Here is a 25,000-nt window from a genome sequence, read left to right on the forward strand (position 1 = left end):
ATGCCGCCGAGGTGCCGAGGCGTCTCGGAATAGACGGCAGGTTGTGATTTCACTATGTCACACAACATCTGAAAATAGATGAGTGATTGTGATTCTACTGTGTTAAGTGTTTGTGTGTTGCATCACCGCTCGAATAAAGAAAAGTGGAGGAGAGAGAAACGATTATCTGTGACGTGCACACGTTGGTTAAAGTCCGTCCTCCCGGATGATAAGTTTGTTCTCACAGTTACTGAGAATCTAAACTTACTGTTGAAGCAGCTATTCTCTGCCTGTCATCTACATGCATCACATCACATGCACATTGCAAATACTTGTGTTTAAAGCAACGTTCAACGAGGCTAAAAGTGGAAAAGTGACGATTGTGCTCATATGTGACTCAAGTCTATTTTGTTTACTGGGACAAACTTTATTGAATATGATGTTTTGTACGTCAGACCTTCAAACTGCAGGATCAACAGGTGTTTCCTCATCAAGACAAGAGGCAACAACCAGGTGTAAATGTGATTTAAAGTCCTGATCCAGATGAAACGCACCTTTTGTTTCTTCTGTAGCCTCGAAGCTTTGTGAGTCTTCCACTGCAAAGTGATTAACTCTGTGTTTTATGCTCATCTTTCAACGGGGAACTTGATACTTTAACGTCTTCGATAATGTTCACAGATGTTTTATAAATCTCCACTGACCAACATCACGTCCTCTTCTTCACACAAAAGTTATTACTTATTGTCTCGTTTTATTTGAAAACTGTGCGAGACAAGAACCTTGTTGTCATAAAAGCATCAGAAACACACGTCACTAATAATTGAACTTTCTCTTTCCTCTCTCACCTCTAGGGAGGATCCCGTCTTTTCACCCCCCCGACCTCTTCCTCTCTCACTGGAAACACTTTTCTACACATCTGCTCTAACTCTGCCGTCTGGGTTTCTTTTTTCACAATGATTTATTTATCAGCTCTGCAGCTGTCGTCCAAGCCGCCATTTTTTCTCGAGCTTTCTCTCAAGAGGAAGTTGATTCCCGTCTTTTCCTGTTAAAGACGATTTGTTACTCAGGAGAGTTTTTTAGGTTTGAATTTCGTCTTTTATTTTTTTCCATTGCACTTTTTTTGGGGGTTAATTAAACTGTTGGATTTAATTCAGTCTGTTTTTCTACCTCTTTGTCTCCTCCTCTTTCTGATGCTGCTCTTTGTCGTTTTCTCTCTGGGCGCAAACTGAGAACACACAACCTCTGAGTTTCATTTTGTCTGCAGCTGGACGGCACAGCTCGCTCTCAGTTGTGTACTTTTTATATGTGGTCAACCTTTTTTGTGACGGACATGGAGGGCGTTGCACAAGGAGGAGCGGCCCAGGGCGCGGGGGGGATGGCCAGTCTGATGAGCGGACGCAGCACGTTCGGGGGGAACAAGCGCCGCAGGACAACGTCAGCGGGACACAGCCTGAGCGAGGCCCAGGAAGGAAAGGTGAGTTCTGTCCTTCTGATGGAGCCAGTCAATCAAACAGGAAACACCATGGAAGTAGATAGAAGATACATATTTGTGTGTAACATGAAGTTATACAGGGAACAGAACATGACCAGAAAGGTAGAGGGTCCATACCTGGAAGAAATAAGAGACTCTGCGTTGTTTTGTCTATATTATTGATCGTATGCTGCCATATTAAATAAATGCACAGGTTCATCTGACAGATATGACAAATTAAATCATCAGCTGAACCAACCAAACAACCTCTCGACTAGTTAAAACCTCCAGAACAACAGTAGACACATTGCAATGACCACGACGACCTCCAGAGGACTTATAGAACCTCCTGAAGAACCAGGAGAACCATTAAAACCTCCAGAGCAACAGTAGAAACCTTGCAATGACCACGACGACCTCCAGAGGACTTATAGAACCTCCTGAAGAACCAGGAGAACCATTAAAACCTCCAGAGCAACAGTAGAAACCTTGCAATGACCACGACGACCTCCAGAGGACTTATAGAACCTCCTGAAGAACCAGGAGAACCATTAAAACCTCCAGAACAACAGTAGAAACCTTGCAATGACCACGACGACCTCCAGAGGACTTATAGAACCTCCTGAAGAACCAGGAGAACCATTAAAACCTCCAGAACAACAGTAAAACAGTCAGAATGATCGTTATAACCTCCATGTGACTCGTAGTCCTCTGGCAGAAGAGGAGTTGGCCTCTCTGTGTTTTTGGTGAATCATGTTAGACGTCACAAACAGAAACAGAAACGGGATGTGAATGCTGATTTTAAAACCCAGATGTTCGGTCTGCAGGTGGATTTACTGGGGGATGCATTCTGATGGTGGCTGATAGAAACCACATATTTAAATATACATGTGTTTAGTCTCCGTTTGATACTGACACAGTCTTGGGTTGTGTTTCCGTCACCAGATCAAGTTGGCGTTCTTCGTGGCCATCGTGGGCATCGTCCTCACGGTGCTCGGCGTGGGGACAGAGTTCTGGGTGGAGCTGTCGGCCCCGAAGAGTTTTTACAACAATCAGGTGAAGCTCAGGGTTTTTTACGTTCACTCACACTCACACACTGTACGTAGAGATTAAACCTCCTGATGGACGGAGCCTCACTGCTGATGTCGTGTTGTTGAACCCTCTCTGATCGCAGACGTGTCTGACGGCTCACTACGGCCTGTGGAAGGGCTGCACCAAGACGCTGTGGGTGGCCGACATCGACCCAGAGAGGGAGAGCTGCGGCCCTGCTGAGCTGCACGGAGGTAGAGAGACCGAGTGACTGGTTGGTCTCACTGTGATGATGAATGAGCGTGTGAGGGAGGGAGGGAGGGAGGGAGGGAGCTGATGATTGACGGCTGACTGGACGCTCGAGCTCATCGGTGCAGCTCAGGTGGAGGGAGGGAGTCGGCGTGAATGAGTGCCCCCCCCCCCCCCCCCCCCCCCCGACCTAGTGTCCAGACAAACAGAGCTGGACTCAGAGTGCGAGTGGATGAACGGTCCTGTCGACTAACTGCTGAGTCACAGTCTGAGTGAAGAGAGACTCCACAAGTGGAAAGATGCATCATTGCATTTGTCCTCTTGCAGCACGTTTATTTTGATGTGTCTAAATATAATAAATATAAAACTGTTTAAGATAAGAAACTTAATTTCCTTCTGTACTTTAAATCATATTCCAGTTGTCAGCGGCTGTACTGAGAGTCTCCCTGCAGGTTTCCTAAAGGGGCCTGAACTGCTAATGGATATAATAACAGTCAGTGGGTTGAAAATTACATTTAGATGTTTTCGCTTTGGACGTTCGGTGAAAATATTTTCAAAGCCATGTTCGGTATCTGTTCTCCTTTCTGTGACTCACCTGTATCAACTCCCTCTTCGGGAGAGTGACTCACATAGGAAGCAGGAGAGAGACGTCCAGTGTGTGTGTGTGTGTGTGTGTGTGTGTGTGTGTGTGTGTGTGTGTTTGTCGTCTGGTTCAGACAGGATGTGTGTTTGACTTTCAGCTAAACAAGTGGGAGAGTTCCACAGGGTCAGTGGGTCGGTGTGTCGCCCTGGGACGCACAACAGAAACAGAGACAACAGAGAAACAACAGTCTGGGATGTCGAGAGCGGGGGGGGGGGGGAGGGAGCTCTTCCTTGGCCCATCCCCCAAGGAAGAGCCTGCCCCCCCCCCCCCACCTTCCACCAAGATTCAATTTGATGGGTTGAATAGTTTTTGTGTAATTATGTTATTAGACAGATAAACAACTAAGAAAGTACAATTTGCAATATTAGCTCACAGCAGATTTTTGGTAACTGTTGGACAAATTGCAAAAAATGTTCCACACTAATGGGCAATAAAAACAATCAAAACGTAAAAGTTTTAAATATCAATTAGCGCCCAGACCTTCACAAAGTGCAGCTCCCGTCCAGGAAGTTAAAAACGAACCTGATTTACATCCGTCGGACTTTATTAAGTAAGACGTAAATTCTCCCCCAGGCTGAATGTGACGTGTTGTTCTTGGACCTGCTGTGTTTTCCTCGAGGATTCAGCTGAACACATGTTCGTTGGTCAACGAGAGGAAAACGTCCAATTACCGTCTGACACTTCCACTGCCTGGATTCAATCGATGGAGATCTAAGTGGCGCCTGTTGTTGTGGGCCGGGAACACTCGGAGGACGTGCTTCTGATCACACTAATGAAGAGTGATGTGTGTGTGTGCGTGTGTGTGTGTGTGTGTGTGTGTGTGTGTGGTGTCACAATCTATTCCACGACCAGACTCTAATTACTGTAACACATCCTCAAGACGGCAGCATGCTAATTGTGCGGGAGCCGCCGGGTTTCTCACCTTGAGCTCGCCATTGACGTTCACGCCTGATTATGTTTGATGGAGAATAATTGAAAGTAAAGTGTAACAGGGGCCGGGGGGTGGGGGGGGGACTCGGCTCCTTGAATTTAAATGGGACCTTCATTGAGTTGCAGCCGAGACAGATTCTCTCTCTCTCTCTTCCATCTTTCTCCTCTCGCAGAATCCAACTGCACCTACTTCAAGTTTTTCACCACCGGAGAAAACGCTGTGATGTTCCAGAAGACGACGCAGAAGAGTGAGTCACTCACCTCTCCGTCTCTCGCCGGCCTCTCTCGGCCGCCGTCCCACCTCGTCCACCCACTCCCTCGTTCCTTTGCCCCTTCATCTTCCTCCTCTGCCGCTCTCTCTTTACTCCTCAGCCTCCCATGTCTGTCATCTCTCCCACCTCTGCTCCTCTCACCCATCTCTCTCCCTGAAATCCATCCCGCAGTCTTTTTCTGTCCCGTCTCCCTTCACCTCCTCGCCACGCTCGCTCTCACATTCGCCATTGTCTGCTCCGACTGTTTGAAATCTATTCCGCCTACGCTGCATTCAAGTGTCTCTGAGCTGCCGTGTAACCTCTCGTTCCACTGGCAGCTCCATGATGTGTTAAGATCACAGAACAGACACACGTACATGACAACACAACACGGACACGCTACAGACGTACGTGTCATGATTTAATAAACACGAGTATGTGAAATCATCTGATTAAAAGGTGTTTAAGGTTATAGAGGAAGTTCACTGCCATTTTCTGGGCAACCTGCATGTGCTAATAATACAAAACAAACTATTTTCATAGCACATGAATCCGATCCCTCTGACTTGTTGTTCTCACCTGTGCAGATCTGAACGTGGCGGCGGCCATGTTGGTTATGTTCAGCCTGTTCCTCATGGTGATGGGCGCCGTCTGCATCATCATGGCCCTGAGTAAAGATATCCTCTTCTTCTTGAAGCCGGCGTCCGTCTGCTTCATCCTGTCAGGTGAGAGAAGACGACAACACTCAAGTCTCATTGTAAACATGGACGAGCCCTGTTGACCTCTGACCTCTGACCTCTGACCTCTGTGTGGCCAGGCGCCCTGGTGCTCCTCTCCCTCATGGTCTTCCACCAGTCGGTCCTCGCTCTCCTGGCCAGCGACCACACGGTTCCTCTCCACCACGAGCTCTCCTGGTCGGTGTCGTGCATCGGCTGCGCGGGCGGCGTCCTCATCGTGGGCGGGGTCCTCTTCCTGCTGCTGGCGCTGCCCTACAGCCCCTGGCAGAGGTGCCTCCCTCAGAAGGACAGCAGCAGCTAGTGGCCCGGAGGTGGTGTTGCACTTTAGGTTTCCCAAAGACGTCTCAGCAAACGGAGATTACCTCGTCTGAATATGTGAAGGAGTCACGAGTAGCATTTTTAATAAACTTAAGAAACCTTCTGCTCGCTTTCGCACAACTAAATTATTATTTAACGAAGGACATCCTGTGTTTTGTTGCTATGAAGGTGATCATCTGTAAACTTTACTGGTAAAAGTCAATTCGACGTCTCGTTGAATGTCACGTATTCAGCAAGTTAGCTTCAGTTTTATCAGCTGGTGTAATCTCTGTGCTGGGACATGTTTGGGAAACGGTCCTGAATTGTCTTACTAATCGTCCTTCAGGGTTTGGAGGTCATTTACTGCTCGTTCAATAAAATCCACAAAGTCCTAACAGCTCTTTGATATGAGCTCAGTGTCAAACGTCACCTGAAGAAACTTTAAGAAGCAACACTAAGTAACTTTCAGTCACTTTTCAGTGAGCAACAGCATCAATTCTTCATGTTTTAACAGTTTCCTGCTGAATATTGGAGATAAACTCTGGTTTTTAATAACTTCTGAGTGTTTTTAACTGATCTCAGTTCAGCTTCACTCTTCACCTGGAGCTGGTTGTGACAGTTGAAGCTGACTCGCAGTCAGTTCTTCTCACAGGAGATGGAACCCACTCAGCAGAGTCACAGAGAACAGACGTTCAGGGAGAGAAGGAGGAAACTTGTTCACACTCACACATCAGACTCACTCTCATCAAGCTGCATAGTGTTGCTTCAAGTTAAAATCTATAATCAACCCTTATTTCATGTAATCATTAAATATGTATGCAGGTGATTGAAATCATCCTCTAATGAACCTTTATTCTCTGAATGCAAAAAAGTTGTAGTTTAACTTTTATATGTATATTTTTAAATTAGACATTTGTTGTGTCTGCTCCACATGTGCGTGTAACAAATATAATAATAGTTATAAATGTAAAAATTGAAGGCAAACAATAAATATATACCAAAAACTACATCCTGTTTGCTCTCGTATCAAACGACCTTCGACACGAACACAAACTGAATGAACAGTTAATTTCGCTCCAATATGAGAAACTAGTTAAAGTCACCGGTGGATGTTTTTGTTGTTCACATCAAGAAAAGAATATTCAGGATTATTTTTGTCATCGCTCCATCGATTTTCATTTATTTCAGGGTTTTGTATTTATTCTCTGTGTCTGCTCATCGTCAGACACACACTGTGCAGCGTCGTGAGGAGAATCCAGAAGATACGAGTCCACCTCCCTGTGAAGATTTATATTAAAGTAGAAGCTTCAGTGTTAAATCAGCGGAAAGTTAGATTTTCACCTCCACTGTTTTCCTCCGATGATTTATACCTGAAGAAAAGTGCTTTTTGTGGGGTGGCGACACGTCTCCGTGACTTTCCTGAACTGAATCGATTGAGTCTGAATGACTTCATTTTATTATTAAACACGACATGAATACTCAACGTGCTCCTCCCTCAGGCTTGTGTCTCTCTCTCTCTCGTTCTGCACTCGCCCCACGTTCTCAGCCTCCTCAGGAGAAACGGTTCCACTTTGCACCTCCTGAAGAAAGTGACTCGTCCTCTCTGAGCTCCTGTATAATTAAGATGAAGTCACACTTCTGCAGTAATGTTTGGATTTTAAAGCGTTCACAGATGATAGTTGGACTCACGGTGTTGTCTAATGACCAGTTGTTACCAGAGGTCGTCTTTGATAAAGTGATGAAGTGACTCTTCCAGCGGGACGTTGTGTTGCTGCTGGTTAAGAGGTTATTAGACAGAGTGCACGTGGTTTATGAGGCGACGGGTTTGATTATAGCTGATAATCAATAACAGGAGCAGATGCTGGAGATGCTGCTGTAAACTATAGGAAATAACTTGTGTTGTGTTGTGCAGAGAGACGGCACACGGTCAAACGAGCATGCCGAGCCAGCAGGTGGCGATAAAGTCGTAAATGCGTTTGCGTCAGGACGAGATGCTCGAACACGGAGGAACAAGTTTGTTTTGTGAAACGTCCTCATTATTGTGGACAGATTGAAACGCAGTGTTTGTTTCACTGGTGGTCTCGAACCCGTCTCCCTCCGCTGATGTCCCCGCTGCTTCAGCTCCTGTTCTCCCGCTCGCAGCGCACGTTGACCTCCTTCCAGGCTCACGTCTCTCTGGAGCGTCTCCCACGCTCGTTTGGCTGCGACCTCCCGGTTAAATATAGAGCGTGGCCAATAGGACTGACGCTGTCGCAGGAGAAACACAAACCTGAGAGACAAACACACACAGAATCTGTTTTACACAGCTGACGTCACGTGTCCCCAGAGTCGCCCAGTCCACTTTACTGCACCGCAGAGAATCACGTTATCTCCCTCAAATTAAAAGTGATAAAAGGGAAATGAACACAGACCCTGAGCTGTTAAAACTTTTTGTCTGCAGTCAGCAGCTCCTCCGGTGTGAGGAGTCGGAGCTCTGCAGATAATCACACACCGTTGGCTTTTTAAGTAGAAAACAAGCAAGCGGCCTCCCTGTGGTCTGTCAGTTAATCATCCAGAGCCGTGTCACGTTCCACCGAACAAAGAAACCGTAGAGAAACACGATTGAACGAAACCCGGGAACAGAAAACAAAACAAGGAGGGAAAACACAACGAATTCAACAAGATGCACACAAAACTACTTTAACACAAAACATGTGAAAGAAATCGATAATACAAAACATGTACACTGACATAGAATAAAAGTCATGTGACTAACCTGGAGTCTTGTTATGTAATTTAATAACTGATGGAATAAAGTATTTTCAGAGCAAGCAGCGGAAAATATCCAGTGTCCCTCACACGGATCAGGTTCGTTTTCTACAACACAACATTTCAACCAAGATCAGATTTCATGTCAGTGCAGTTTGTCCCCGTGTCCATCATCAGGCTGGTATGGACCTTACACATATCAGATTTCCCTGCAGGGGCATGGATCTTATTGACTTAATGTTCTCCTGTAAAATCAAATGATCTTTCACGGCGACGGCTTTGGAATAAAGAGAAAAACTAATTCTTATGTTGGTCACAATCCAGAGAATGTGTTTCCTGAGGAGCGGGAGCCCAGATGGTTCGAATGTCGGGACAGAAGATCTCCCTGAGCCCTGTAAACCGTCTCGTGTTGCTTCCACACCTCATACATGGAGGTGCTGAGAGACAGACCCCCCCCCCCCCCGACCATCAGCCGAATGTGACCCTCTGCACCACTGGGTCTGAAACGGGGGTTTGAGGTTTCATCATAACTCACATGCTGCAGCTTCAGTGATCTGACGCTGGACCAACGGGAGTTATTCACAAACCAAGAGTGAACTCGACGAAAACCGATATCAAGCTTCAAAATATTTGCAGATTTACTGGCTTGAACCCAGAAGGGAGGTGTGTAGGAGAGGTGGACGTTACACACACGCACACGCACACACACACACACACACACACACACACACACACACACACATTTAAACATGTCTACAGTATCAGACACACTAAATCAAGAGCTCCTGGATGTCACACGTGTCCGGACAGGCATCGTAAATATAAAGCTAAATGAGCTATGAGCTAAAAAAAGGAAGTAATTGCTCCTACATGATATAATATACATATATATGTGTGTGTGTGAGTGTGTCTGTGTGTGTGTGTGTGTGTGAGTGTGTGTGTGGCACAAGAGTACGTCCCTTGTGTGTTGTACGGTGTGTGTTTCATATTCTTCACCAGACAGCGGTGCTCAGAAAGTCCAGGTTTCATATATCTCAGGATCTCTCTGAGGGAGCGAGGCAGGATTTGAGGAACGAGAGGAAATGAGAGAGTAATCTTGACTGACAGACTTTCCCAGCGGCGCCCGGGCGTCCGTCAGCTCGCCTGCAGCCGCTGATAACGGCTCCTCGCCGGCTAAGGAGGCAGAGACAGCCGGACAGCGAGCTTCAGGCTGAATGAAGAGAGGAAATATAAAATGGAGGATGTCTTGACTCCTGTTGACTCATCAAAGCTGACATGAGGCCTTTATCATTCAGGAGAGCGAGTGTAAGTCAGCTGTGCTGCCACAGAGGAACTCAGGAGAGCCCGGTGAGCCACGGGAGGGAGGACGTGACTGAGGAGAGCATCCAGAGCATCGAGCTTTTCACCGTCAGAGAACACTGTGTCTGACTTCAGGGGCTGCATCCTGCAGAGGGTGGGGTCCACCTGGGCCGACCCGGAATGAGAAGGTCTGGTCTCAAGAGCTCGTCCCGCCCCTCGTTGCTGTTTCCAAGCCATAGAATTTGTAATGCCTGAAATCACTGAGGCACAGTTAATCCTGGGATGGGCTCAGCTGCAAAGGATCCCCCCGTTGGAGTCTTGTTTCTCAAGGAAGGAAGGATGCATTCGAAGGAGCCTTCGGAATGGGACAGACGAGTCACGCCTCAATTGAGACGCAGCTGTTTAACTCCGACATGTCCACCGATCTACTCTGTGTCAGGGACGGGGATCATCAGAAATCCAACGTGGCGCAGAGCTCGGCGTGCTCCACCAGAATAGTTTCCATAACAACTGATGGCAGGATTCAGTCGGGACTTAGAAACACGGAGACGTCTCTTCTGTCCCTGCTGCACCCAGACGGCACATCGGGGGGATTCTGGGGCCCAGAGGCCGACTAATTAAAACTTCGACACGAAATCACTTTCCTCGCTGCATCAACCGAACTCGTCTCCAGTGTGAACAGATCTATTGTCAGCAGGATTAAAAACTGTCACATCCCCCCCCGACGGTCCCTCCCTGTGTTGTTCTCCAGAGGACACGTCTCAGCGCTATCAGGGGAACACATCGTGTGATTACTGCCTGTCACGGTCTGTGAGGTTTCCACTTTTAGATCAGGTTGGTGAAATCTCTTTATCTATCCATCCTTCCTTCCCTGCAGGATGTCTCCTCCAAAAATAATACCTGCTGCTCTCCTACAGTTCCTTCACACCTGGGTAGGCAAAGTGGGCCATGGAGTGGGGCCCCGAGCCGAGAGGCCCCCAAGAACAGTTGAGTATCTAAGTCCATAGCAACAACAAATGCAACACACACCAGCTGCACTTCACAGCAGCATCACATTATTTGATCCACGTCCATCGACGCTCACAGCAAAACCACCTGGACGTTTGAATCAAGAGAGCGAATGTTATTAAAATCCATACGTTTCTGAAAAACTGTCTCGAATCTAAGGTGGGAATTAGATTAGGTCAGGAGAAATCTCCAATCTTTCTACTCGGGGGCTGAGAGGAGAAACTCCACAGAATGTCTCTTGACAATGTCGGGAGATTCTCTGGAGTTTAGTTCATGTCCCCAAGCAGCTTTATTGTCTCGTGTAAAAAGAAAACTCAGGGGAATTGGACCCAAATGCAGATGGAACCAAAATGGTGGTTTAGTGAAAGAGCATGGAGAAGGTAGCTCACGTGGAGATGATGCAGGAGAAAGTCCAAAAAGCAGGCGGAGCAGTTGGAACCAATGAACAGATCCAACAGGAGGAAGACGTGCAGGAGACACTCAGGAGACCGTGTCCACTGGTTCTGCAACGCATGGTATGTGTGGGGTTTCCTGGGGGGAAGCACAGGGACTGGACTAATCAGGTGACAGGTGAGTCAGGTGACGTGGCAGCGGGAAGTGAAACGACAGGAAGTGACCAAAACAAAACAGGAAGTCCAACAAGAAGAAGCTCCTGTGGAGGTGGGTTCTGACTCAATAATACTCGACACAATCAATTTTCATATAGAACTTTATTGAGTATATATATATATATTTATATATGTATGTATATGTACCTTATATTGTGTGTCTTTTCCAGTGAGGATTATTGCATCGCGTCCCATTTTGTCCTTGTCTGTCTGCTCAGAGGAAATAAACCAGTTTTCCATTTGGAGAAAACGACCAGTTTGTGTCAGTAGCCAAAGTTTTGGGAAAAGGAGCTGGTGACTGGTTTCAAAATGGTTTTAACGTCAGAACAGGAACTGAACCTGACGACCAGAACGTTTTACATTTAACCATTGTTCTAACAAAACACTTTGCAAAAAGTAAAAAGACAAGTTTGGGACACGTGTCTGTGTTGGAATGTCTCTCGTGGTACTTGTGGTTGGACACAGTTCACACTGAGCTCACTTCCTCAGCTCCTGGGCCACTGACGTCTGAAAGCCTCGAAGAGCCCAAAGGTGTCGGCGCCCGGAAACAATATAACATTAAGAATATCTATACATACCACCACGAAAATAAATAGATTATTATAAATTCTATCGCGTACATTTATACACTAGTCAGAACATTAAAAAACACAGATCATTAGGCTACGTTGGTAATGTTTAGAAAGTAAAAAAGAGAAAATGGTCGTGGAATATTATATAGTGACATATTAACATGTTGACATATTAACGAGTTGAAAAATTCAAATTAAAAAGCAACGATATACGTAAAATTAGAGAAGATACAGAAAGAATTAACAACCGAAGAAGATTAGTGAACAAAGAGGGAATAAAAATATGAAAAATGTACACGGTGAAATATATTTGTACGGTTTAATACCTGGAAATTAAATACAATCAACCTCCATCATGTTTAGCTCGAAACATCCCGACTGTTAGAAAGTCGCCAAGTAACCAGAGAGTGACTGGTTTCAGTGTGTGTGTGTGTGTGTGTGTGTGTGTGTGTGTGTGTGTGTGTCTGTGTGTGTGTGTGTGTGTGTGTGGAGGCTGTCAGGGCCGTTGCTGAAAAATAAAAGCATGCAACTGAGGATGAGGAGGATGAATTTACACAGAATCCCCCTCTCAGTGTTGTGCACATGCTTCCCCACGTGACGCCACTGAAACCAACTCAACGTCCCGGGAAAGAACACGGAGAAACCTACAAAAAGGAAAAAAAACCCAAAGATTTCAAAATGTATAAATACCCTGCAATAACCATAACGATCATAGAAACACCAGCAACATGATATTAATACTCGAGGAGGTTCACTCCCGTGTAACCTAGAGATGAGAATCATCACTCAGGATGAAAAGACAAGTCAAAGATTATCATTTACAGACATTATGTGCTTCTGGTGAAGTCAGTGGAATCGATATTATACTCAATAATACATTTATTATTCTAGTGTGTGAAACAGTTTGTAGTTTAAACAGACGAGCGGAGGGGGTTGTGCTCTTCTCTCGTTCCCTCCTCCTCCTCCTCCTCCTCCTCCGACGGGTTGTCGGGTTAAATCCCTTTTCAAACGCAGCTGATTCACAAGAGTTCCACATATTATTGTCCAATGATCAGATCTATAGAACAAGAAGCTTCAGTCCAAAACGTTTTTTCAGTGCAGCTGCTGCAGATTTGTTTTCTCCTCCTTTGAAATATCCCACATCTCAAAAATGAATCAATCTCAAATTCCTCTTTACTATAATTTATATTTAATGTGCTTTATTTTGTGTGATGTGCTTGGCTTGATAAACGGTTGATGTTTCATAACTTTAACTTTTTAAATCTAACCTCTGACCCCCTGAGTGTAAACTGAACTGCCCCCCCCCCCCGTTTCCTGGTTGCAGCCCTTTGCAGGAACACTCAACATGTGCACGCTGCCTCGGAGCCTTCGGTATTTAAACATCAACATAAACAGTCATGAAAAACACCCTGAAATAAATATTAAATACATTTTAGGCAGCTGAACATCTCCACTGCCTGAAGATAAAAACTAAAGATGGTTTTAAATGATCTTCTGTAACAGAGAAAAGAGGCTTAAACCATCTGGACTCGTGTTGAAGAGTCATGGGGCTGTACTGGTTTAACTGGTTTCAAACTGAATGTAGATGTGTGATGTAGAAACTGACTGACTGCCCTGCCCCTTCAGCAAGGCACTTAACCCCTTACTGCTGCTGCACAGGGAGACTGGTCCCACTGGGCACCTCCCAGTTAATTCTGGTTAACATGTGAAATTAAATATTAAAAAAGACAAAGAAATAAATCCCTGAAGCCTCCAATCGCATCACCGCTGCACATTTAACTAGCAAACTTTCAAAATAAAGGTCATGACCAATTTAAGGCAGACGTCATGAACTAAACTAGTAAAGTGTTTTATGACTGTTTATGATCATGGGGGATAATTCTGGCAGCTCCAACTCCGGCTCGAGGACAGAAAGGTTACGTGTCGCCTGCACATGTTCGACCTCTTCCTCTCTTTCAGCTCAGGAACTCTCTAACGTCCGTGTGGATTCATTTCTTCTTGTGACGCTCCCTCTCTCTCTCTCTCCCTCCCTCCCTCTCTCGCTCCTCTGAGCTTCAGACCGGCGTTGTCTTCCTGTTCAGTGTGTCCGAGTTGCTGTCCCTGTCTCTCTTGGCGGTCAGCCGGTCCAGGGTTCCCACGTTGCCCCTGTCCCTCTCCATGGTGGCGGTAGAGATCTGGGCGGGCTGGGCCGGTGTGGGGGCCGAGGTGGACGTGTTCAGCGGCGCCGCGTTCTGGGCGACGGCCGCCGCTGCCGCCAAGTTGGATTTGGAGTGAGATGGGAGCGTGCCGCCGCTTATCACCGCTCCTCCACCTCCGCCGCTGCCGCCGGAATCTTTTGGAAAGTAGTTGTGGAGCTGGTAGAGCGTGGCCCGGTCCACAGTGCCGTAGAGAGGTGGGGCGCCGCCTCCCAGGCTGCCCAGCTTGGAGTCCCTTGTGAGGGTGTACATGGAGATGTCGCCCCCGCCTCCACTTCCGCCGCTGCCGGCGTGGTGTGGGTTGGGCAGAGTGGCCACAGAGAAGGGCGGGGCGGAGGGCGGCAGGCTGAAGGTTTTGGAAGCACCGATGGGCGAGGTCTCCTGCGAGTGGGGCGGGTCGGTGGAGCGCGAGCTGGAGCGAGAGCGCCGCCGGAAGCGGTAGCTGGGCAGCCGCAGCATGGCGTGCGTGGTGCTCTTGAAGAGGTCGGTGCGAGAGCGGCAGCGCAGCTCCTTGTTCTTCTCGATGTAGATGTTGACGGCGAGGACACCCACCATCTCGGCCAGGATGAAGGACAGGCCGCCGAAGTAGAAGGACCAGCCGTACGAGTAGTGCCACTTCTTATCCTCGTCCTTCTTCGGGGAAATGTCGCTCAGCGCCGCCGAGATGTACACGATCACTCCGATTATGTTGCTGAGGCCTGAGGAAAGACACAAGACGACTGAGTGCACGTTGACCTGCAGCGACACAGGAACTGAACACGTGGATATCAAACTCAAAACATCCACATGTGACAAAGACCAAATATCCACACCCACATCTCCTCCTAAACGTTTTCTCCGACCTCTAAGCTGAAGGAGTAACGTCGGTGTCGTACCTGCAGCCACGAAGAGGATTCCTCCGCCCAGTATGATGTTCCGCTTGCTCTTGTAGAAGCTGCTGGAAGCAACACACACTCCGCCCAGCAGGAGCAGTATGGCGCTGAGGATGGGGAAGATGCTGGAGGCTCGCACCACACCTGCAGAGGACGCCACACACACACACACACGTCAGCCTTTCACCTGCGATGTCACGCTACCGGAACTTTTACTGGACTTTTCGTTGTGTCTGATGAGTGAAAAATGATTCTGATATAGCACAAATGGAGTTGTTTCTTAGATTCAACACCATCTGAGGGCTCGTGACACTCGGGAGGAAAGGTGTTACCGAGACTTGCTGTAGCCGACACTACAACTTGGCTCCGGTACAGCAGTCAACTAAATATATATGGTTTCACATGGGATTTTTAAACATAATGTATTTTGTGGCTTTGTCGAATCCAAGGAGATAAGATTCCTCATTTCTGGCCCAAAAAATCACACACACACACACACACACACACAATATTTGAAGATCACATCACGTCCTGGTTGACAGAAATAGATTTTTATATAATACACAGATCATACACTCTGTAAACCAGCAGGTTCACGGCTGCACGAACAGAATCTGTCGTCACAATGGAGGCAAGATGTGAAACCTCAGTCCTGAGCTGAAAATAATCCATTAGTGAAGGTTGTTCTTTCAATCCATCTGGAAAAAAAAAAGCTTTCTGCACACCCCCAGACTCCAAGCCTCATGCACCTGGGCACACACACACACACACACACACACACACACACATCAGCACTGTGCACACACACAAACACACACCTCCAGGAACCTGACATCCGTGCATTGATGTCCGCCCACCATCCCCTTCTGTCCTTTCTCTATCTGCGTGATGGAGACTGTGTGTGTGTCTGTGTGTGTGTGTGTGTGTTTGTGTGTGTTCCAGTACACACTGATCTAATGTTTCTATACGGGCCTGTGTGCATTTGTTGTTCACTTCTAAATGTGTGTGTGTGTGTGTCAGTCACTCACGCAGCAAATACTCTGCAGAATCCTGGTCGTAGTCTGCGTCCTCTGGGAAATGATTGATCTGGGAACATACGCCTCGCTTCAAGCCTGAGAGGAAGAGGAGGAGAGAGAGTGAGGAAGATGGTGGCGAGGAAAGGTAGCGATCACGAGGACGAGAGGAGGAAGACGGAGCGGCAGGAACGGAGGGAACAATAGACTCGTACAGTTGTGTTCAGCACGACTGAGCAGGGGGAACATGACAGATGCCGGGAATAATTGAGGGAAAGATGAAGAGGAGGTGAAGAAGATGAGCGATGACAGACCTGAGTCTCTGGAGTAGACAAAAATAAACAATACCTGACCTGACAGGGGATATCGCCCCCTGGCAGAACATGTGGAACCACAGTCTGCTGCCGTAGCTGTTAAATAAAGTCGATCTTTCCAAATGCAAACATCTTTAAAACCTGTCGTACAGGTGATTGATTAATCTTTGGATCCCACAAATGTCAGATTTGATTTATTTAAATTGATCTGTTCTATTATTTACGATAAATGCCTAAAATTTAAGCAGGTAGTTTACTGACGACAAATGCCACAGGTCACATCTTTCACGATGTGCAGCCTGCAGACCTGGTGTCAGATTGTTAACTCCATCTCTCTGGGTCTTATTTCACTGAACCTGTTCGTCTGGCAGCGGCAGCAGCACAGGAGAACTGGTGTATCAGTCAGTGGATGAGTCACCACTCACATCTGAGCTCTGGGGCTCCATGATGAGCTCCACGTTGACGGTAGTATGTGAGAGCACCAGCGTTTATGTACGTTAGTGTTTGTCGGAGCGTGGAAATGGAAGAAAAAACGAGGAAAAGCTTTGAACCACAACATCGTGAAATACTCAACTATCTGAACCGTGCAGCACCACGAGCTTCTCTTAACATCTCATTACCGTGTTTTTACAGATGCATTATGGGAAGAGCTGGTGCTACAGATAGCGACCGTGGATTAGATTTGTTTGTAGCTGAGAAATGTCCGGACGGTGAGTTTTAAGCTGCTCTCGGGGACATCAGCTGTTTGGACGGGCAGCAGAGCGTCGACTCCAGGTTCCTGCCTCCACCTGCTCTAATCTCCTCACACAGCTTCGTGCAGTCAAACAGCAGGAGGAACAGTTCCACACGTTTACTGACCTATAGCTGCGTAATATCACTGAAATGCTTTATTCTGTCAGCAAAGAGGTTTATAACTCAGGGAACTAGAAAGTACTAGTTAACTTACTTTCGTCGTTCGTTTAAAAGTTGTAAAAACTGGACAAATCATCTGATTTGAACTTTCCTACGGTCCATGAACTCACCATGTGTGACCTTCGCATCCATCAGAAAATAAAAGGAAATTAAATCTTAAATCCTCGAACGTCAAAATCAATCTCACGTCTTATTTTAAAGACTTTTTTTAATGATTCAAAAGCCAAATAATCCTCTACTTGTCCACGCTGCCATGATGTCATTGGTCACGTGACAGTGAATCTCTGTGCGTCCACAACACGCGTCACCTGACCTCTGTGGTGCCTCGCATCTTACAGCAGATCACGTTACGTGCGTGTGAGCTGCACCGCGTCATATCGATCCAGATCTAATTTAAGAAGCAGAATACAATAAGTATGTGTTTCCTACGGCATTGACTCAATCTACGGTGGGAACAGGGGGGGTGCACTTACACTGGTAAACCATAATTACCTTTAATTAAGTTTAAATAACATGTAGAACGTAAAACTGAGAAAAATAAGATAATCTGCAAAATAAATCTCAACAAAAACAAATATCATCCTATAGACGACAGCTTCATTACATTTTTAAGTTTTTAGTAACGAGATCGGGTTTAGAAAGAGACACTGACACTAATCCAACCATGACGAGGAGTCAGTGGTTAATAACTGACCTTAAAACAATAATCAACATGAACCAGGCTGTGATTATAGAGGACGGGGTCGAGGCACCGGTGAAATCAGGTGGTTTCCTGTGGTGATCGTCATGGTTACGAGGACGCACACGTAGCATCGAGTTGTGTCACGGCAAACGACTGCAACTCGTCAATCCTGTGATATCGTGTGTTTACATTGACGAGCACGCTGACCTCAACAAGACCCCCCCAATGACAACATGATAGAAACACACATTCGACCCCCAGGGTTCCCACAGCTTCACACGTTTGCCCCCCCCCCCCCGGTACCTTCCAGGCAGCAGATCCTCCAGAGGCCTGAGTGGGTGAGGGCCCCGGGGTCCTTCTTGTCCTTGTTGTTGGAGTCCTCCTGGGACGAGTTGGCCGTGCTGTTGCAGATGAAGGCGCGGGCGTACAGCCAGTAGTCCGTACCGATGGCCACCGTCATCAAGGCAAAGGCGGCGAACGCCCCCATGGTGGTCAGCAGCACCTGGATCCCCCGCTCACACCACACCATCGCTGGGCGTGGGAGGAAGCTAAGATCTGACAGGAAAACAGAAAATGCCCTGAAGTCGTTTATCGTGAAGGTCTGAGGATCCGGATCGACCACCTACGACCACCATCCTGATCCTCCTCTACTCGGAGATTACACAGTTTGTCACGTACGACAGATATGAAGGAATAACAGAGTCCCAGAATGATCCCAGAAGAGTGGCCCCCTTGAGAAAGCTCCACCCCCTCAGTATCTGATAGTCTAGCTCCGCCCCTGACTCTTTAAAACTCCTAATAATGAGAAGTTAAAAAATGTACGTAACCACTTAAGCATCATATTGTTTTGCTTGATTTAAGCACTGAACTGTCAATTATTTATGCATCAATAGAAGTAGTGTCCCCCCCCCCGGGCCCCTGCAGTGTTGGAGCTGCTCGGGGGTCTGAATCTTTCCATTATATTCTGGGTGAGCACACTGGAGCGGTTTTTAATCATAAAAAAACACAACGTACACAGCCTGCAGCAGTAAAGAGATGTTGGCAGCCGGCAGAGGAACAAAATGCCGACCCCCGCTGCATCAACCGAAATATAAAACAACAAACTGCGGAGGGTGGAGGACGGACCGCTGGGAGACATGGGAGGAAAAACATCTTCCTGTGTAAAGTCTGTCAGTGTTTCCTCCTAAATGTTACAACTAAAATAAAGTTTGAAAATGTCCTATTCTATATTTTCACAGTGGATATAAAGACGTTTCGATTCAGAGAGATTTTAAGATGCGTAATCAACAGAATTTTACAGATATGGACGGAAATGATGAGATGAATAAAAGGCAGCTGAAGGAAATAACTGTAAAAATGAAATGCAGACGACACGAGAGGGGAAACGTCAGAGCAGCAGGACGGAGGGACGGAGGGTTTCTGAAGACGGGAATAAAAACAGGTGGGCGGAGGAGACGAGGGCAAAGTGGAGGATGAGCGACGGAGAGGAGGGAAAGAAAAAAGAGGAGGAAGGAGACGGAGGTGAACAGGGAGAAGGATGAAGAGGTAAACTGAGATACCACACGTCTGTCGTGCTTCAGGAAATAAAACATGTGAGGAGAGGGGGGGGGGGGGTCTACATGTTTATATATAACCATTTAAATACTAAGATTTCAACCTTTTTAATAATAACGTTGAGGAGGTTAACATTTCACTGTAGTTCACACTGTACATATCTTATCTTATCTTAATGCAATCAATCGATCAGCGGGGGAACGTCACAGGCTTTGAAAAGTGCTAATTCAATAGGCCTGCAGGGTGTTTCCATGGCAACGCAAATCCCAAAATAACAGCGACCACTGGTCCTCTGACCCTCGCAGTGACCCGTCTGCTGGAATATGCACAAGGTAATTCCCAGGGAGGCTGCACCATCACTGGGAGGCTGCACCATCACAGGGAGGCTGCACCATCACAGAGAGGCTGCACCATCACTGGGAGGCTGCACCATCACAGAGAGGCTGCACCATCACTGGGAGGCTGCACCATCACAGAGAGGCTGCACCATCACAGGGAGGCTGCACCATCACAGAGAGGCTGCACCATCACTGGGAGGCTGCACCATCACAGAGAGGCTGCACCATCACAGAGAGGCTGCACCATCACTGGGAGGCTGCACCATCACAGGGAGGCTGCACCATCACTGGGAGGCTGCACCATCACTGGGAGGCTGCACCATCACAGGGAGGCTGCACCATCACTGGGAGGCTGCACCATCACAGGGAGGCTGCACCATCACTGGGAGGCTGCACCATCACAGGGAGGCTGCACCATCACAGGGAGGCTCACAGGGAGGCTGCACCATCACAGGGAGGCTGCACCATCACAGGGAGGCTGCACCATCACTGGGAGGCTGCACCATCACAGAGAGGCTGCACCATCACAGGGAGGCTGCACCATCACAGGGAGGCTGCACCATCACTGGGAGGCTGCACCATCACTGGGAGGCTGCACCATCACAGGGAGGCTGCACCATCACTGGGAGGCTGCACCATCACAGGGAGGCTGCACCATCACTGGGAGGCTGCACCATCACAGGGAGGCTCACAGGGAGGCTGCACCATCACAGGGAGGCTGCACCATCACAGGGAGGCTGCACCATCACTGGGAGGCTGCACCATCACAGGGAGGCTGCACCATCACAGGGAGGCTGCACCATCACAGGGAGGCTGCACCATCACAGGGAGGCTGCACCATCACAGGGAGGCTGCACCATCACTGGGAGGCTGCACCATCACAGGGAGGCTCACAGGGAGGCTGCACCATCACTGGGAGGCTGCACCATCACTGGGAGGCTGCACCATCACAGGGAGGCTGCACCATCACAGGGAGGCTGCACCATCACTGGGAGGCTGCACCATCACTGGGAGGCTGCACCATCACTGGGATGCTGCACCATCACTGGGAGGCTGCACCATCACTGGGATGCTGCACCATCACTGGGAGGCTGCACCATCACTGGGATGCTGCTCAGGAAACAGCTTCACTCAAATCATTCGTTCTTTTTCTGGAACGTTTTTTAAAATACACGACGTGCATGAAATGTTTGTGTGTGTTTTTATTTATGACGTTTATCTGATTCTCATTTAAACTGATCTTTCTCACTTTCTCTCAAATCTTTGTTCCTGTCCAGCATCACAGTTCTGATTGATTTCATACGATTTCAGAGATCTGCTGCTTGCGTGAGAGCATGAATATGAAATAGCAGTAAAAATCTTCCATAACAATATATATATATTTGTGTATATTAGTACGGTATCTGAAGCCTCTTAACGAGCTGCTAAACTAAACTGATGATTGATTAATTGACATGTGAATTCTTAAATGTTTCATTTAGTTGCATCACAAAGTTTTAGTTATTATCACTGGACTTTGATTTTCTGTTTGTCTACATGTGCCGTCAGAACTTTACTAACAACAATGTTAGATTTCAAATCTGTTATTAGTCAAGTCCATGTTGTTTGAATAGTTTAACACCAATAATCATAAATGTGTCTGACAATCAATCAAATACATCATCGATACAAAATGTACAATATTCTACTCATCTATTCTTCAAATGTGTCATGTTCTTTCAAAATAAAACGATTTGTCCAGGTGGTTTCGAGCTGCAGTCGTACGTTTGCAGCATAAATCTACAAATCTTGAAATCGTTAGTTTTTTGTGTTACACTATTGATGGATGTAATGAATCTTTCCCAAACTCTTGAAGTGAAACAGGAGGTTTACACACGTCTACTTGTAGTAAACTGCACAAGTGGAAAGATTCAGGTTGCAGAGTCCGAGCTGATTCAGATAATTCGTTGTTATTTTATACGACAATTTCCCTTCAGCAGACAAGAGGTGACACAACCCCACGTCTCCACATCCTGATTGGACGACACCAATAAAGAATCATCTCAATCAACCGCGGCTGCTTTCTGCATTTGTAAGAAAATATTAAAATCTGTTGCCACAAGTGCACGTAAAGAAAACGTAATAAAGATGAAGTGACGTTCATCACTTCAACGTTGTGATAATTTTATTTTTTTGTTGCAGCTTGTTCCCTGAATTCTCTGGAGTCGTCATGTGTCAACACTTCAGTCACCTCCGATCCACACAGAGCAAACATTTAGCTCGGTTACACAAATGCCACAACACATTTCCCTCTGTGCACATCTGCACTCCAGTGTGTGTGTGTGTGTGTGTGTGTGTGTGTGTGTGTGTGTGTGTGTGTGTGTGCGTGTGTGTGTGTGTGTGTGTGCACATAAGGGTGGTTTCCTTCATGTCCGTGCTTGTTTGTGTGTTTGAATGCTTTCGATCTAATGTGCATGTATCTGGATATACAGTACGTGTGACACAAATCCACATGTGCACCTGGTTGTTTGTGTTTGTGAGACCACATCGACCTGTGTGTGTGTGTCTGTGTGTGTGTGTGAGTCTGTGTGTGTGTGTGTTACCTGGCGGCATGTTTCTGCCTTTCGCCTCCATCTCCTCTCCCCCCTGCTGCTGCTGATCTTCTTCTTCGTCGGTGAAGAGCGCTCCGTAGCCCCGGTCTGAGCTGCCTCCATCCACCGTTTATCCCTCGCTTTCTCACCCCTTACCCTTCCCTCGCTCCGCTGCCGCTCCCTCTCTTCTTATCTCTTCTTTCTTTCTTCCTCCTCCTCCTCCTCCTCCTCCTCTTCTTCTGCTCTTCCCTCTGGTGTCTTTACCTTGAGCACCGCTTCCCTCCTTTCCAGCGAGCAGGGGATACTTCACTTGGCGTCCTCTCCTCTCATTGAATGGTCATGGCAGTGGCTACTGAGAGAAGAAAGACAGAGGCGGAGGGTTGGGGGGGAGAGTGAGAGTAAAGACAGAAAGAGAGAAAGAGAGAAAGAGAGAAAGAGGGAAAGTAGCAAAGGACAAGGAGAAGATGAGTACAGAAAGGGAAAGAGTGAGAGGAGGAGAGAGACGTGACAGGAGTCTTGAAAACAGGGGACGCTCCTGCAGAAGCTTCTCATGCAAACATGTTTTCCACATGAAGATGAAGATGAAGATGAAACGTCACTGGAAAAACCAAACAAACACACGTTTATAACCTGATGCTGTCGGCAGGAAAACGAGTGAAACAACAGGAGCTGCTTTGCCTCCACAGTGAAGGAGGGAGAGAGATAAAGCAATAGAAAATACAGGCGATGCGAGAGAGCGTGCTCCATCTCATTGCCATGGCAACAGAGAATTCCAAAGTCTATGGTGGAGCTCGCGAGTGTGTATGTGTTTGTGTGTATGTGTTAGAGTGTGTGTGTGTGTGTGTGTGTGTTTGTGTGTGTGTGGATGTAACAGCTGAGAGGATTCTACTGAGATTTAATATAACATGTGTGTGACTTCCATCCTGGATGTCATACATGACGAATCCAACACACACATGTTCAGGATCCACACGTTTGCACGAACACGAGGTTTGAACGTTCACACGGAGACGACAGTGACTCATCAGCCGCGGTCGCACGGTTCATCCAACTTTCTTCCTGTTGGTGCGACGATCACAAGCATTGAGCACCGTCACTCAACTAAAAGGCTGAAAGACCCAAGTGGGAATTTGATGCCTTGCTCAAAGGCATTCCAGCAGCAGAACAGCTGTGCTGCTGCGGCCGCATTTCAACGAGCTGAGGAGAAAACCCCCGTCAGCTCCGACACAGGGTTTGACGGTTTCTTTTTCTTATTTTTTTTTTGCAGGACATCCAAAATCCACAGGAGAGGCATCAGCAGCAGCTCAGCAGGGGGCCGAGCTGTTTCCCATCACAGGCACAGGACGTGGAGACGCTTCCCACCGCAAGAGACACAGCATCACACTTCACATCCCTGAGAGTGACAGTTGTTTATGTTCCGCTGACAAAAAACATGGAAGAGATCCGTGAAATACGACGTTTATCAGTTCGAACAACACGAGTTCCTCCAGCAGCTGAAACTCTGCACGGAGACAAGTGTAGTGAACACTTTGAATAACCAGCAGACGCTCGACATTAGTTTTCTTTAGCCGTAACAACACTTTTACATCGATTGACAGAAAAATACTTTATGGATCCTTGAGGACATTTAGCGTCCGGTAGCTTAAAAGATGAAGAAAAGCAGAACATGGGAAAACAGGAGGAGAAGAAGAGATCAGAACGAACTCAAGAGTAAAATAAGCAGTAATGAGATAAATATAGAAACATGAAAATGTAATTAACCGTTACCAGGAGGTTTTTGTGCTGAAAGTCGAACCAAAGCCTTCGATCACTAAATGCTAATATTTGATGTTCATCTTTGAAAACACGTTTTCCTGTGAAGGAACCAACAGGTTGTGATCACGTGTCTGTGAAGAAAGAGACAAAGTGGCTGCGTTGTAAATGAGGATCTTTGAACACGTTACAACACGTGGACGGTAAATTCTTTATTGAATATAGCTACACTGCCCCCCCCCCCAGACAGAAGAGGTCTTCTTACGTATCACTGAGCACAGATGAGCCTCAGATTGATTCGTACCAGTCACAGGTTCGATCTGTGGAAACATCATTTACATGAAAACGTGGAGAAAGAAGCAACCGGAGGACAGACAGGCCCTTTCTGAAAGAAACCAAATGATAATGAAGGTAATTTAGCAGATCAGAGCTGATAGAAGCACAGTGATTACACAGAGTGACACACACACACACACACACACACACACACACACACACAGACACACAACACTACATGACAATGACAGCAGAGAACATGACGACCTGCAGCCTGCGATGCTGCTGCTGCTGCCGGGAGACGAGCAGAGAGAAAGGTGTGACATCTGGATCCTGCTCTTCCAGTGCAGCCGTCTCCCCTTTGATGAAATATTAACACTGGAGCTGCTGCAGGAAGAATCTCAACAGTTTCAACCAAAAAACATGCACGAGAATCAAGAATCGGTTTCTCTCCATCAAACGAGACCGTTCAGGGACATGATGGACTTTAAATCTCATTCTGGAAACGTTTAGTTCCTCTCAGATATAAAATCAGAGGGTTACAGCTGAGACGACTCTGGAGGGATGTGATCGATTATTATTATTAAACGTTGCTGCTCCACAACCTGATTTACTAGTTGGTGAAAGTTAAAAATACATTCATGCAACAAAGACGTCCACTCGTTCTTGTAGTTTCACGTCTTCTAGAATCTTACAGATAT

At 47.0% G+C, this 25,000-nt stretch overlaps 2 protein-coding genes across 6 annotated transcripts in view; one reads left to right on the forward strand and one right to left on the reverse strand.

Annotated features, from left to right (window-relative positions):
- Nucleotides 1-5,748, forward strand: part of LOC117771060 (voltage-dependent calcium channel gamma-6 subunit-like) — a 7,433-nt gene extending 1,685 nt beyond the window's left edge. For all 3 annotated transcript variants that reach the window (XM_034601071.1, XM_034601073.1, XM_034601070.1), the window contains 6 exons: nt 831-1,453; nt 2,396-2,506; nt 2,625-2,733; nt 4,475-4,549; nt 5,140-5,277; nt 5,370-5,748. In XM_034601071.1, the coding sequence (XP_034456962.1) occupies nt 1,283-1,453; nt 2,396-2,506; nt 2,625-2,733; nt 4,475-4,549; nt 5,140-5,277; nt 5,370-5,590 (825 nt within the window). In that variant the 5' untranslated portion in view covers nt 831-1,282 and the 3' untranslated portion in view covers nt 5,591-5,748. The remainder of the gene's footprint in view (nt 1-830; nt 1,454-2,395; nt 2,507-2,624; nt 2,734-4,474; nt 4,550-5,139; nt 5,278-5,369) is intronic.
- A 7,711-nt stretch (nt 5,749-13,459) lies between these two features.
- Nucleotides 13,460-25,000, reverse strand: part of LOC117771050 (voltage-dependent calcium channel gamma-4 subunit-like) — a 13,893-nt gene continuing 2,352 nt past the window's right edge. Inside the window, exons 1-6 of one of the 3 annotated variants that reach the window (XM_034601049.1) lie at nt 22,902-22,986; nt 22,284-22,623; nt 18,113-18,364; nt 15,917-16,000; nt 14,892-15,032; nt 13,460-14,714 (exon numbers count right to left, since the gene is read on the reverse strand). In XM_034601049.1, the coding sequence (XP_034456940.1) occupies nt 13,876-14,714; nt 14,892-15,032; nt 15,917-16,000; nt 18,113-18,364; nt 22,284-22,314 (1,347 nt within the window). In that variant the 5' untranslated portion in view covers nt 22,315-22,623; nt 22,902-22,986 and the 3' untranslated portion in view covers nt 13,460-13,875. Of the gene's footprint in view, nt 14,715-14,891; nt 15,033-15,916; nt 16,001-18,112; nt 18,365-22,283; nt 22,704-22,901; nt 22,987-25,000 lie in introns of those variants that run through there. The other 2 variants (XM_034601050.1, XM_034601048.1) reach the window with 2 other exon arrangements.

This window comes from Hippoglossus hippoglossus, chromosome 11, assembly GCF_009819705.1.
Source record: "Hippoglossus hippoglossus isolate fHipHip1 chromosome 11, fHipHip1.pri, whole genome shotgun sequence".
NCBI lineage: Eukaryota > Metazoa > Chordata > Actinopteri > Pleuronectiformes > Pleuronectidae > Hippoglossus > Hippoglossus hippoglossus.